This window comes from Cataglyphis hispanica, chromosome 15 (assembly GCF_021464435.1).
Source record: "Cataglyphis hispanica isolate Lineage 1 chromosome 15, ULB_Chis1_1.0, whole genome shotgun sequence".
NCBI classification, from domain to species: Eukaryota; Metazoa; Arthropoda; class Insecta; order Hymenoptera; family Formicidae; genus Cataglyphis; species Cataglyphis hispanica.
This window is the reverse complement of record NC_065968.1, coordinates 1372114-1388029: the sequence shown is the minus strand read 5'-3', so window position 1 is coordinate 1388029 and position 15916 is coordinate 1372114. Positions and strand designations below refer to the sequence as shown.

The window sequence follows — 15916 nt, the reverse complement described above, 5'->3', positions numbered from 1 at the left end:
ATGTTATTTACAAATGTTTAACAAATGAAGAAAGTTCTGTAAGTCCCATTAATGAAAAGAGAAAGTCAAAGAAAGACGCTATTGTTTTATTTTCTTTTGTAGTTTGTAAGTCTTTAATTAAAATAGAAAATATAAAGAATGGCGACAATTGGAATGTAAACAATGTATTAATTAAGTTGATTCATGAATCAACTTTTTACTTTATTAATATGATATGTTATATTAATAATTATAATAAAAAACATAAATATTTTTTACAATCTAATCTTGAAGTAGATTAACTTTTTTATCTCGCCAAAATTACAAGAATTTTGTCAAATTGATATTACTAAAATGTTAATTTACTTGACTCCGCTTCGCTCTCAAACATTGAACATTGTCTTTGCAAAATTGTCGCAATTGTCTTGAATGATACCCTACTTTGTCGTTACTTTCGGCCGACACAACCACCGACTAAACGCGACATTTAACAACGATTGATCCGGGTAATTGATGCCATAGATTAAATTCGTGCTTAGCATCACTGGTTCTTTAACCGACGTGAGCGACCGCAGTGCAATTTCCCACACAAGTGCACATAGAGAGACAAAATTCAACCCTTAAGAGCAACGACGGAATACAATTTCGGTGGGATACATTTCGGGGAAACTCTCGATACTATCGGATTAGAGAACGAGATATTTTATTTTCCTCGCGCGTTACGATAGGACGAGATAGAATTCTCGCATATTGCGATACAAATCGATCCAATACCTAATTTTAAACTACGACCCGCTGCGTTGAAGGAATCTCGCGATTTCTCTTGTTCGATACGAATACTTTACTCAATTTAACTCCGGCACGAGTTAAGCCTTTCAAATATATTAGAAGTTAATTTGCTTTGCAGGATTTTCTAGGATTTTTGCAAATATAATATATTGAAATCCTCAAAATAATTATTAAATCGTAAAACTTTACATTTTGTTTATTTAAAATAAATATTTATAAATCGTAAATATTAAAACTGCTAATGTACTTGGTCATAAAAATAATATATATATATATCCAAACACAGAAATGATAGAATGACAGGAATCTCAAAGCAAATGTTATAATTTAAATAAATTCTTGATAAAATTTATCATTGAGTCGATCTCGTTTCACGTACGATTACATCACTTTCTGCCAATAGTGTTCAGATCACAAACGAGTGATATCTGGCAATTGTCCAGAGAGACGATAACTGCGGGGATTAATTTGAACAAAAAAAATTTGGTTTCCGAAATAGTATGGAATACACGAGGAAATGGTTAGCCGTACATGGTTCGTGGGATTCAACGCTTTGATGCAGCACTGTAGCTGATACTAAAGTTAATTGCCGGATGCAATTGCCAGATCCAAGCCGGCAAGCTGTATGCATGCTGCTTGCATGCATGCAAAGATATTTTACCATCAGTCATGAGGGCTGCGTTTTGCTATCTTATTCAAAAGTTATATACATCTTCAAATTTGATATACTCTCTAATTTTATGTTTCTTAATATCATATTACATATCAAAATTCCTAATAAATTCTTAATTTTTAATATTGATAAAATAAATAACAACAAGTAAAATAAATAACAATAACAGCATCTTATATAAAATACTCTCGTTAATAAATAGGTCAGCAAGTTATTTTGCAAATGGTCCGATAAAGTGGCGTTATTGCATTAAATTGTTATTGTCACGATCATCAGCGCACGAGACCGCGGAATTATTATTCTTCTAGTGCACTTTAATTTTGTAGCGGTATGCGCGCCTTGATGCTTTTGCCTCGCGCATAACGTGTTCAGCTCATAACTGATGTGATGCTTATTAGGAACTATATAAAATATGTTACTTTATTATATAAAATTGCACTGTCAGCGTCATTTGTACGCCATCGCACAACTTGAATCGATGGCAAAAATTGTGAATAATTATTTTTCCTTCATCTGAAATAACTGGCAGTGACTTTAGACTTTAACTCCCGGATTTTTCTTGAAACAAAAATAATTAAAAATCTGCAAAATATTATAATTATATTTCTTTTGAAGCAGGATTTTCGTTGATTCTTATAAACAATAGCCACCTACAGCAAGAGAAATCATCATTAAGTAATACATTAATTACATAAATGAAATTAGCATAAAAATCACAAAAAATAATAGAGAAATGCAATTAATTTACAATAAGCATAATAAACGAAAAAGTTGGAGAAGTAGGAAAAATAGGTTTTGCTTCTTGTTCCGCGATTTAAAAGTTCCAAATTTGCATAAAGCTGGCAGAGAACAATCTAATGCATATTAAATCTTTTACATTTTTCTGAATTTTTCTATCACATTTAATTTTTATTTAATAGAAAAACTCTTTTAACAGAATATTTAACAGCAATTGCATGTATATTTAATTATAGTAACAATAAATTAATTATAACATATAAAGACGTGTTTCTTTGCAAATTTTATGCAGTTATAAATTTATTTAATTAAATATGAATATGAGAAAAAAATATTAATATCTTATCTGTATACTTTACGTATAATACATCCCATACATTTTATTTCTTCATACTTGGGAAATACCACGGATCTCGACAACATAAATCCATATTTCCGCAAAGCCGCCTGCGAGCGCGTTGTTTCACGGGAGCTGCTATATCCGCAACGCTCGTAATTGTGTACATGCAGATAAAAACCTATTCAGAAGTCTAGTTTGTTAAAGCATTTGGCGTGCGCTTATACGCATGTGCGTGGAACATGTAATACATATTACAAAAGTACCAAGCCGATAGTTCCACGCAAATTCACGATACGCACGTATACTGTTAGAATCTAATTACCGAAAACAGATAGCGAAATTTGGCACAAAATTTGACTCGAATATTTTCCACATTTGTGGCATGCTGTACACGTACCTACATACACACATGGACACTTTATATGTCACTCGTATAGCGCACAGCGTATACTTCGTTAGTTAGACATAACACTGGCTTGTTTGCGTATCACGATCATAGGTATCTTTTTCGACGCTGACGGGAAGATATTTCTTTTCAATGAGGTCCGTCGGGATATGACGGCAGAGTGTCCGGTTGCCGATAAAGCCGATAAATTTCCGGCGCGGCAAATGTCTTCTCCGATAGCAATTAGTATTCATAAAGTGCGCTGCGGGATTCTCCCTGGGGAGGAGTTTCAGCTGAAACTTAATCCACCGTATTGCCGAACAAATGTCCACCGGTTAATCTCTAAACGCCGCTATATGTGTCCGATCTATCGCGTATATATTCGTGCCATGTTGTTACTTTCAGTGGTTGCCGGCGCGTTTGCACCGCCGTTGCAACGACGATCGTATCCGTTTTCCGCCACCGTTACGCCTCATCTTTTTTCTTTACCGCTCGTTCTTACACCGAGGTCACTCGTTAGAGTTTGCACCGATGCTCGTCTTCCGCAGCTTAATGCACCCTGTAATAGAGAAACGAAAGCACAACCCGTTTTCCGTAGTATAGCCGCTTTTTATAGGAACGCGCCGTTGAGATCGAGATGTCTCAGGATGATTAACACGTATCGGAAAATCTTTCAGTGGTTGCGCGCAAAGTACGCCCTACATTTTTCGCTCGTTTAAATCAGTGAGAAAGTGCTCACGGACGACGAACGATCGTATTGTGAAACGCATTTCTCGAAATACGAAGCGCGCCCGCGCGCCCAGTTATTCGAGTGTCTGATTGATCGGCGTACATCATTATCGATTTGACGTAACAGTGGTTACGTCACATGCAGTTTCAGAGAAAGCAATATTTTACATCATGGTATGTGAATGCTCGAAATAGAAATGCTTTTCACGTCTTTTTTCATATATCTTATATGTGCCGCTCTGATAAAGTTTATCTCGGTGTAATGACGCTTTGAGATAAAATTAAATTAATCATTTTGTTGCACTACTCTGTCTATATTTCATTCTTGTCTGTATTATATTAATTTAATTAAATTATTTTTTTTAAGCTTTTTTTTTTAATATTGTACATAAGATAAATTTATATAAATATTATATTTGAATTATTTTTATTACAAACAATTGCGATTGTTTCTTTTGTCATTTTTATGATATTTTTACGATTCTCTTATAAAAGACAGTCGTATTATAGAGACTTTGTAGAGAGAGATTGCAAAGAGAAATAAATATCACAAAGAAAATTTCTCGAATATTGAATTGTTTCCGATGTATCATTTTACATTGTTCCTTTATCATTGTTTGATATCGTAAATTCGTTAGGGAAAAATGTCTTTGAAAGCTTTCTTCTTTTTCCACGTAGAGCTCTAAGACTTTTTAAGAGCTTACACGAACGCGTTAATTAAGTACAAGTATTTTATTCTTATCCTATATAAGAAGCTTTTTTTATAAAATTAAAATCTGAGTAATGTCCGTCTTTTGTGTGACGGATAATAAAGAGAGATTATTATATATTACGTAATATATAAGAATTAAAAGATTAATTTATGCTTGATTAATATCGAAACAAAATATGAAGAAATATTTTTAGGAAATGATTGTTATATTTTCTTTGATAAATTTTATAGATTTTTTTTAATTTAGGAGCAATGTAAAATTTCTGTATATCGAGCATTAAATCTTTTAATTATTTTTAATCAGTCCTGTGTATAATAATTTTTCTTAATCTCTAAATATTTATGCAAATATATATACTGTGTAATATGTATGCATATTTATAAATTATTTAAGATATGTGTTGTAATAATAGAAATGTCATTTAAATTTTGTATTTAATGAATAAGCGTAATTGTGACAATTGACATCCCCTCGCAAGCGCTCTGCACCATAAAGATAGTTGTTCGCATTTATATGATGAGACATATCGCGTTTACTTCTCGAAATCCAGAATTACGGTTATATACGATAAATCATGATATACGCGCAATTATACTTTTACGATGTGCTCTTTAAAGTTAGTGCCTTGTCCGTGAGAACGCATCCCTTACATACTAAAACCCTGGGGCTTTCAACAAAAAGCAGCTTACTCTCAACATTTTATGACAGCCCGAGCGTGTCTTGGGTACAGGGCCAGGCCGAATTGCTTCCGCGAACTATATCCACTTTGCTCGAATTTCAAGAGCAACGGTAGATCCTTAAAGAGGCAACTCCCTCGTAATCTCCGAAGCCGCACATTCGAGGGAGGCTTTAAACCAGGATATCCCCCACAAGCTCCGGTTCGGGTTCCACAAAGACGCGAACTGGCCGCGACTTGGATGCTCGACAAAGACATTCGTATAATGTCTTCTAACAGTAACGATATACTCTCTTGACAATTTACCGGGATCGCGTTTACGTGCTGTTGTAGTTCATCCTTTGATCATCTCTATCGATACTTTGGTAAATCTTATGGAAAATGTATATTGTACGCTCTTTACACTTTATTAATTTAATAATTATTTTTGATATTGAAAAAAAATTCTATTATTAAGTTATTAATAAAACTTTCCTTTAATATTTTGTAATGAAAAATGTAATTTGGGATTTTGTAATACAAGTTGCTCATTTTTTCGTTGATATTTTTACAAAAATAATAAATTATAATCATTAGTTGCAAACACTAGATAGAGACATCGAATTATTCGCAATATACCGACTTACATTTGCATGTCTAATACTATCTACTATTTTCCGTATACGTAGAAAGTAACAAAGGAAATATTTTTCCACCTGCACTTTTCCACGCGTGAAAGTAGCGACAAATGTCTTTCCACATCTTTACCCCTGAAATCTTCTCGATCTTTATACAAGCGACTTCATTCATGCAAAACAACAGAGTTTTTCTTGGACAGATAAATACGTAGAAAAATTTATTCTCAAATATCTAGAATATATACATATATATATATATATGTATATATATATATATATATATATAAAATAAAACTAATATTATATATATAAAAGTTTTATATTATTTACAGAACCGAGGAATATAACTTATTATTATGATTCAAGTGATGATTGTGGAGCTTTACAAGATGAAAGGTTCTTTGTTAGTGCGTAAAATGATGCTTACTGCGGTATTTTTTAACTAAATTACAAACAATTTGAAAAAGAACACACCTTCAACGATGAAATATGAATATATTATTCACTGTCATAAAATATGTGGATATTATTCAGCGTCAAAATTGTTAAAAAAATTGTTTAAAAAAATGATGTCAATGTTTCAAAAAAATTAAATTTATTGCATGCGAATTTTTGATTAAAACTTAAATAAATATTAATCTTAAACAGTCAGTGCTTGTTAAACAATATGCGCGCACGAATAAATTCTTATTCTGTTTTATTGCATCCACTCTTGTTACGGTACACAAACAATTTATACTTGTATAAAAGATGTAGATATTTACGATAAATTGGAGGATCTATAAGTGTGCTTACGTTGGCCCGAAGGTACGATGTCTTTCTCCCTGAGGGGCATAACTGCGTGTTCTAGAAGGCTTTTGCTAACGCGTAACTTATGCCCACTCGCGCAATATCTCCAAAACTTATACAATATCCGCGGGACCGGGAGGAGGTCCACATGGATCTTCGAGTTTGCGTCTTCCGTACTTCCAAGAGGAGAAACTTTGACGCTACCCGAGAAAGAAGAAGTTGCATGACCTAGAGCGCCTCGTGCCTCTTGCAATATTCCGACAGACATTGCACGCTCTCGAGACGATGCACCTGCGATGCTAGTATGTGTCGGATAATGAGCAAGAATTAATATTAATTACAAGATTGTCAACGCACAGTTGACTTTTGGTAACTCGCTCGAGCACTCGTCGGAATTGTGCACCTATTTAAAGTTTCTGGTGAAAGGAGAAGTTTGACTTTAAGAGGTGTTGAATAACAGTAGAGTCGCGCGTACATTTCTACTTGTACCCACCGATATACACTCTTAAAAATAACGATGTAAAATTTATTATTTGAAAATATCAAAGTTGCTGTCTCTTCTCTATGGAGTCAAATTAGTCTCGCGATACACGTTATTATTAATTGTTTCAATATGAAATGCAAACTTTCTTTTCAAACTTTTGTCAAGTTTTTGTCTATAACGTCACTATTAGATATTATTTTATTTTTGATTGTGTTATCACTACCAATTTTATTTGCGTTATCAATTTCAATTTTATTCAAGTAGTATCTTAATTTTTTAAAAACATTATTTTCAATATTTTTGTTAGAATATATTAGTATAATCTAAATTACGAAAATGCATTAAAAAAAAGGCGCTATATTTATATTTATTTGTTATATTACATTAAATACTGTGAGAATGACAAGAAGTATCAGAGTTGAATTTCACGTTTCTCGACAGAGTCACCTACTTAAGCATTGTACTTTGCTAACACTTGTCTTCTGTCAAGATAGAACAACGCAATGCAGTTTATGTTATGTAAATCACACGTACTGGTTTCCTCAAATGTCCTGATGTTTACGTCCTTAAAACGCACATGTCTCTTTCTCTTTTTTTTTAAGTAAAATAAATTATTTATAAATACATTATTGATTTATCTATTTCTCTTTATATTGTAATGTCTTTATATGGCTTGATGTCACAATTCATTCAAGGTGCGAAAACGCAAATCGCTATCGACCAGTCACTGACTTGTCATGACAGAGAACGCGTTGACAGTTGGATCACGTAGTTAATATTATGTCTCGACAAAACGCTCTAGGTGACAAGGCTAATGGTATCCCGTAAGCGCTTTCTTGCCTGCGCTTTCACGACATTGTCTGTCTTTCTGATGTCGTGAATGAATGTCTTCGGGACATTCCAAACTGGCGTAACCTCGGCGCGAATATTATGAGAAGCACGAGATACACCGCAAGTTATGGAATGCAGCCTTCTATATATATATATATATATGTATATATATATATATATATATATATATATATATATATATATATATATATATATAGTTAACTCGTTGATACAAGGTACGTCATCACAAATCATCTCTTGTCATGAGATGGAATAAATAAAAAGGTAGCTTCTATCTAGATTTGCTGCAATTTTTATTGTTTAATCTAGGACAGTTATTTATCTCTATATATTTATGCTTATTTAAAAAACATGGTTGCATAAAAAATACTTCTTCTCTGTTTTCTAATTAATAATAAATCGTGATTCTGCAAGCAATATTAGGCTGCAAATAAAAGAATTTAAGTACAATTATTATCAAATATCTCGGGAACTTTAAAAAAAAAAAAAACTTTAAATCTCGGAATTCGACCCACTTATTTTTTTTTCTTATTTCTCGTATCGTGATCGCACGTCAGTGCGATCGTACGTCAGTGCAGCGTTAAAATTTCCGCTTTTTGAACGCCACGTGATACGAATTCGAATAGTCCACTGGCATGATACTATGTAAACAAAGTGTGTATATATATATGTATTACAATCAAAAAAATGTTTTGCTGATGTAGATAGAGTTCTAGTTGTCACAACAAAAATTTACTGCTATTTTTTGTATTTGTTAGAATATTGTTTGTAACATGTAGAGATTATAGTAGCAAATTTTAGTAATACCTTCTGGCAGGTTTAGGTTTCATTGTCATATATTAATTATTGCATTGAATTTTTATATTACAGCAAAAACAAGATCTTTGTGAGAAAGGATTTTTCTGTGTACCATAGTCAAACTTTTTTCTAACAAACATAATTAGCCTTAACGATAGATAGACGTCACAGAAAAATTATAATAAATTATATTTTTATGTTTTTATATATTCAATGCTCTTAATATTTTTTTTAAAGTATCTCGATGCAATAAACCAACTATCATTTTTTTTCTTAAACATCTTGTCGTGAGACAAGAAATATGAGCACTTGAAGAAGCCTCAAAAATTCTCTTTTCGAGGCTTTCTCTTACTCGCTTTTTCTCTTTCTTTGTTGTTGTCGCGGTCGTTTCGTTTTCTCACATTACTTCTTCATTCAGACTCTCTTAAAACATTCTTCCTTACGAGAATTTCGAAGCACGACGACACTGCGGTGCATCGCCACGCGTTGTTCCTTCAACTCTTTACTCAGTAACGATGCTGCTCCTCGAAGCGAGACATCAAAGTTCCTGCTTCCAGGATGAAACGTAGAGCAAAATGGAAGCTGCCAAATGGAAGATCCACACGCACGGCATTCGCGCCGCAAGTCGTCGTTGCGACAGCTTGAGGATGCACATCGGTGAACGCTCGGGCGCTCGCTGGAAAGCTTCTTCTGGGTCACAGGAGCGAGAATCGTCGGGAAGGTTACCGCCCCCGTGTACCGACATGTGTCTGCTCCGTTATTTCCAACGCTCTCGCAAGAAATACACACGGTGCATCGGCGGAGCGAAAAGCCGAAGTTTCTTTCGCGTTCTGCGGAAGTGCTTGTGCGAAGAGGGCTCGCCGTAACGAGCGACCGACCTGCGCTTACAAACGTAAGCGCGCGCGAAAGTTATCGAAGTTCCGAAAGGAAGTTGCGCAAGGCGAAATGGGAGAGATCATGCCACGCTGCTTCTCCTCGCTGCTTCCGGAACCGGGCGAAGACACAGTCTGTAGATCGCGCCATAACTACATGTTAGCGGAAATCTTACGATTATGATCATTGCGCCAGTTTGGACTACGATATCGCCGCCATGAACTTTGGGATAAGACGAGCTTGGAGATCCGGCGGACCGTTAACGCGGTTAGCGTTGCGCTTTAGATGATGAAGTTATCATCGCGCCGAAGGTGACGAAGTTAATATCGCGTCTCGGCTGAGATATCATCGGCGGCGGTAACGCGGTTTAATCCGAGCTACGGGGATATTCTCGCAGAGAACACATCCCGCAGAAAATGGAACTTCCTTTGGAACGTCGACCTTTCCTATGTCGACTTCTAAGTTCCGGGAAAGAACGAGCAGATTCGTATGTCGAAGAGCTTGTTGAACTTGAAGATATCAAGAAAGTTACATAATGTTCAAGCTGTATAACGTTCGAAGTATACGGTCGATCCTTTATGTAGCTAACGTTACATCTACGAGGCTAAATTTCGCGCCGAGTTTCACACAACTGACGAAGTTGACAGTATCTCTTCTACTGAATCTCTTTTTGGGTCGTATTCTAGACTAAGTTTACATTGAACACACAGTGCAAGTCAAGTCAATTGTTAGCGTCTGTTTACCTGAAATGAAACGCGTACGTCAAGATTTACTGTGTATGGTAACTTTAACTGTAGTAGGGCTTATTTCGCTTTGTACCTTGGCAAATTGAAACATTTGACTTTACCGCGATTTATTAAATATTCCCTCTGCTTGCTTGTTTATATTTTCACGGCTGACAACAAAAAGAAGTCGATTTTATCGAATTAATAATGTAATATCAAAAGTAGAATAATGATCATTAATCAAGAACGCGAAGATGAATGACAAAAGGAAATCTGTTTATAAAGGCATATTGACATTTTTGATCTCGATGGAAGTCGACCCGAATAATGCTCCAGAGGCAACGGAATATGTGAGAACAGACGTTTGCGAAGGTGTAATGTTGCGCTCACACGAGATTTGTTCGATCATCAGAATAGAAGCGGTGCTGCGACACGCCCCCGCCACCCTTTCATTCAACGTTTCGCATTCGAAATTAGCAGTCAGAAAGGTACGCTTTGATGTTCGACCCGTTGCTACACTATATCGTCGTGTTGTCGGTGCGACGGTGGTCTCCGAGTAATTGCATCGGTGTAACGTCGTTTCACGTGACACTGATAAATGCTGCCGGATAGCACAAAAAAAAGATTATTGATTTTAATTTAAAATTTAACTGCAACAGCAAATATATTGTGTATGTCAAATTTGAAAATTATATATATATATATATATATATATATATATATATATATATATATTTATATATATATTCTGAAGATGAACTAAAAAACGATCTAAAGCGTACATTTTTAATGCACGCTTATTAATAAAATTTAATAATAATAAGCTTACGCATCAATGCCTCAGCTTTTATGTCAGTTTTCCTATTTAATTGTTAGAAAAAAAAAAAATGCCAGATATAGAACTCGTAGGAAATATCTCACATTCCTTTCTCGGAGCCGATATTAATCTCGCCTTCTTTCTCTAACAATAAGTCACCGGATTTACGAGCGATGTTGTGCAAATAACCTGCAAAAAAAAATTCGATTTATTTCCGGAAGTAACGGTTAATTACTGAATAAACGTTTCTGAAGCGCTGCTTGAAGGCTTGCGCACGGTTGTTCGTTCCTGCACGTTTCCGACCAAAAAAAAAACATCATATAAAAAGAATGAGCGATAAGTCCTCAGCGAACAAAGAACGACTCTGAAGGGGGTACCATAACATCAAGCTCGTTAACAGATAATTATCCAGCTTTTATCTAGTAAATAAAACTCTCGGTAAATATGAAGCGATGCCACAAGCAGATGTAAGAACTCTTTTCTCAAAATTCCTATGTACAATTAAAACGTTATGAAATGATTAAATTAAGATATTATTATTATCAACAATATCAAGGTTTATTAGACTTAACATACGTCGATCGTTTATAAAATACGTCGATCTATAGGTACGATTGATGCTTCCACAGGATTTATTTTGTTGCTAATTTAGACAATTTAATAAATTTTTGTAATTTGAAATACAAGTTTTCTGACTTATATTGTTGTTGGTAAAGCGTCAGCTAAATGAAGAAGAACAGGAGATAGGCGGTGCGAAGGAAGATTTAGGCGAACAGCATCGCTCGCTCGTTGAGGTGACACGCTTTAGACATGTCCTCCATGCAAACGAGCCCCGATATCTCCTGTTCCGTGAGAAAGGAATTTTCGAACATGTGACAACTAGAAATTTACTTTATGTCACGCACTTCCTTAAAATGTAAAAAGTATGACGCGATATATTGAACTAGTTTCAAAAAACAATTATATCAATATTTATATAATATTGAAAAATTTAAAATAATTTGTACATTTTGACCATTTTGTCGCGTTAATTTTTTTTTTTCAATTAAAAAGAATAATTAATATTATTTATTTATTTGTTTGTTTTACTAATTTTGTTTGTTTTTGTTAAATCTAGCTCATTGAATTTTTTTTTAAATTGTTTAGAAAAAAAATAATATTTGTTGAATAAAAGCTACATAATAAATATTGAAAAAGAGATTATATATATATATATTAAACGAATTGCGCTATCATTCACCGATAAATCTGCATCTTTTCTAGATAATAATAATGTAAAGTGCAGATTTCTTTAAATCTCCATTGACCTTAATCTGTTTTACTAAGGCCATGTAAAAATTCAGATTTTTTACGCCTCCATATATCAGATATCTCTGATCGGAAACTCGTAATATCGGTAGAAATTATTCGGAGAACTATCTCGTCTAATATCTCGCGATGAAGTCGAGAAATTTCGAGAGAATCTGTTTACTTGCATTAATAGGTATCATCGACTCCCTTCACAGATACTAGGATCATCAAACTATATTGCATTTCAAATAGATCCATTCCGATCGATTCTCATTCACCGCAAATAGAACTGGCTGATCAATATTCCCGCAAAGATGTTGGTAAACATTTCAATTTTAATTTATACGTTTTCACAAATGTATGATGAAATAACTTTTCATTCTTATTGCGCAAAATTCCACGCATGGTGTTAAAAATTTAAAAATATAGAAGTAAAAATATGATAAAATAAAATTATATCTCTATGTTTTTCAAGCAAAATTCAAATTTTTATGGCGAATCTGTTATAGTGTCGGCGTAAAGTTATAAAATTAAAATTAAAAATATCAACTCGAAGCTTGCTATACAATGTATTGATAAAAAATACATGAGACAAAAGCGACATATACAGTTAATTACTTTTATTTAAACAAATGTCAAATTAATTAAACAATATATATATAATTAATACAATTAAAATGTGATTATATTTATTCAGTTGTTTTAATAAATATAATTATTAATGCAGTTAATGTATTGATACATGATGTTATTGGTATCTCAATAGTTTGTTTATTTACTCAATTAATTATAGTTTTTTTCTCAGTTCAAAATATATCAATTATTTTATTTTATAATTATTATGCGATATATCATTATGAGAGAGAGAATTTTATCAACTAATATTAATATTTATCTAACGAAAGATGAGATTTTATCAACAGTTCTCAAAAATTAAATGTTTCACTATTTTTTTACAAAAGAATAATTCAGATATATACATACAAATTCCAATGTTATCTCTGAGCTATAAATCATTTCTGTTCTTATCATTGCCGAATAAAATGACGGAAAAATCAGTGGAGCCACGTGGTGCATAATAGACGAGATAGAATGCACACGTTCATGTAACTGTAACAAGAAGGCAACAGAGTAAATAAAAGTTGCATCAAAAATTTTGAAGCATCTAACTTTCGACGACTAACTCGTTCAAACCATTTCTCTGGTAAAACGAACTCTCTCAACGTCTCGATTCGCATCAGACGGACGGAGAATTGTCGTTGCCGCGGACGCGAATCGAGACCGAGTGCCGATATAACTTGCGTGTTTACATCGTCGTGATGGTTTACATCGTAGAGTGCTGGTGAATGAGGACGCGAGGGACACACGGCAACGGCGGTGGCGGTGGCTTTGAAGCAGGTTTGAACGGGCCAGCCGGAAAAATATGGTGCACGAGGGCACGGGTCTATGGCACGCAGCGGGATTCAACGCATCGAGGTGGCTGATGATCATAATACACGGATACCGAGCCACCACCCTCGTTTTGTACATCCTGCTCAACGTGTTGGTGCGCACCGGTGAGTATAACCATCTTTCCGGATTCACCTGTAGTGGAGTTTTATTTTTCCATAGCTTGCGCACGCTACGTTCGCTATCAAAGCTGAGCGGATTCTCGTACCGCGTAAAGTAGATACAGCTTCGAGCGTTATTCGTATCGGCTGGTTCTTTTTGCTTTATCTATTTGACGTTTACACACACACACACACACACACACACACACATCCAACGCACGCACGCACACACACTTACACATATTTGGTTTTTTAAAATTTCTTTTATAAATATTATATATTTTGTTGAATTAATATTTTTTATAAAGGGTAACCATATATATGTGTTATTTAATAATATAACAAAAATAAAAATAATTCTTTATAAAACAAGTCACATTTTAATTGATAGTATTGATAATTGTATCAATTCATCGTTTATAAATTTTGCCCATGATTATCTTAAAACAGAGATTTTATATAGAATTTATATATATGAGATTCCTTTGCATCCTTTGTATATTTTATGGGGCCATCTCCTGTCATGTGCAATCTTAGGGTTATTTGATATTTATAAAAGATAACCTGACTATACACACAAAATATTTCTTTTTTCCTCGACAAGATTTTATCAAGCTATTTCGTTTATATAATGTATGAGTTTGTGGATGAAACAAGTTTACAGTTTATATATTTCCGATATTTCAACGCTATGTAAAACAAAAGTTTTTATGAATAAAGAGAACAATATAACAACCACAAAAATTTAATATACTTGAAAGTAAAAGATTAATTAATTGAATAAAAAGATTCTCGCGATTATATTGGAATAAATATTTCAATGAATCTTTTATGAAAATTTAAAATTTTTATTCTATTAATAATGATGAAAAAGTTAATTTTTTATTGATAATATTGTCAATATATAATTAATAATTGTTGATAATTATTTTATGTCTACGACTCGTAAAGATTTATTTAATAAGAGAGAATTTATAAAATTTTATCCAAAATTCAAGTATACTTGTCTTGTTTATCTCTCAAATATTGTAGCAACAATGATAAATTGACGTTGGCAATCCAGACACACGATATGATATGACGATACATCATAGTTTGCCACTCAAAGGATTAATGCATTTAAATTACGTCCTAGTATGCACAGATATACTGCTGCATATCGATACGAGCATTAAAAGGGGAATCTACATCCATATTATGTTTTATGAATTTGATAACATCATTCGTAAATAAAACGATGATACACACTTGCCATTCAACCACTTGCAATAAAATTTATGAGAACATTTATTTCTCTATGCCAATACCAATCACATTATTAATAAAATTTTAATCATTTTGCACACTTTAAATCCGATTTTCAAAATACATTTTATAGTTAGTGATCAAAATTATTACGTGTGTCAGAGTATCGGGAAAAATTATTTATTTATACAAAATAAATTAATAACTATACTAAGCAAAGAAAAAGATGTATAAACATGCTTGTGCTTTAACGCATATTTATTTGTGATGTAACATTGAAATTGTTATGATAAATTAATGTTGTTTTAAATGCTTGTGGCAGTTATTCAAAATATGTATGAGTTTTATATATAAGAATGCTATAGCACTTTACATGCAAAACATATATAAACACATACAAATAAAAATGTATGGAAAATATTCTAAACGTCTACACCGCATAAAATATGCGTACAAAAATGCAAAATTTCTCGTGCTGTATTGTTAAAAATACAAAATACAACCATCGCTTTTAGCAGCACTTTTTGGGATAAAAAAATTTTCTTTTTTACAAATGTTATGTTACAAATTTTTAGAAAAGAGAAAGAGACATAAGTAATTATTCTATCAAAATTAGAAAAAGATAATCATCTTTAATTATTAATGGCACAATTAATTGTAGCCAAGATTAAATGTTGAATGAAACGTACACATAACTCTTAAAATTTTATAATGTGAAAAAATATATAAAGAATTGATATTTCAAACATTCTCAAAGTTATTGCTCGTAACAATTTTTCGCGATGACAAATGGACAAGTCACTCTTTTGTTCGAATCTAAAAATATAGGGCAGAAAAATAAAATATTTTTTTCT

General features: G+C 33.2%; 1 protein-coding gene across 3 annotated transcripts in view; it reads left to right on the top strand.

The window, feature by feature from the left end:
• The window catches only part of LOC126855310 (lachesin-like), a 91683-nt gene that overhangs the window by 25704 nt on the left and 50063 nt on the right, over positions 1-15916 (top strand). For 2 of the 3 annotated variants that reach the window (XM_050602850.1, XM_050602849.1), the window contains exon 2: positions 13603-13823. In XM_050602850.1, the coding sequence (XP_050458807.1) occupies positions 13691-13823 (133 nt within the window). In that variant the 5' untranslated portion in view covers positions 13603-13690. The remainder of the gene's footprint in view (positions 1-13602; positions 13824-15916) is intronic. The other variant, XM_050602851.1, reaches the window with a different exon arrangement.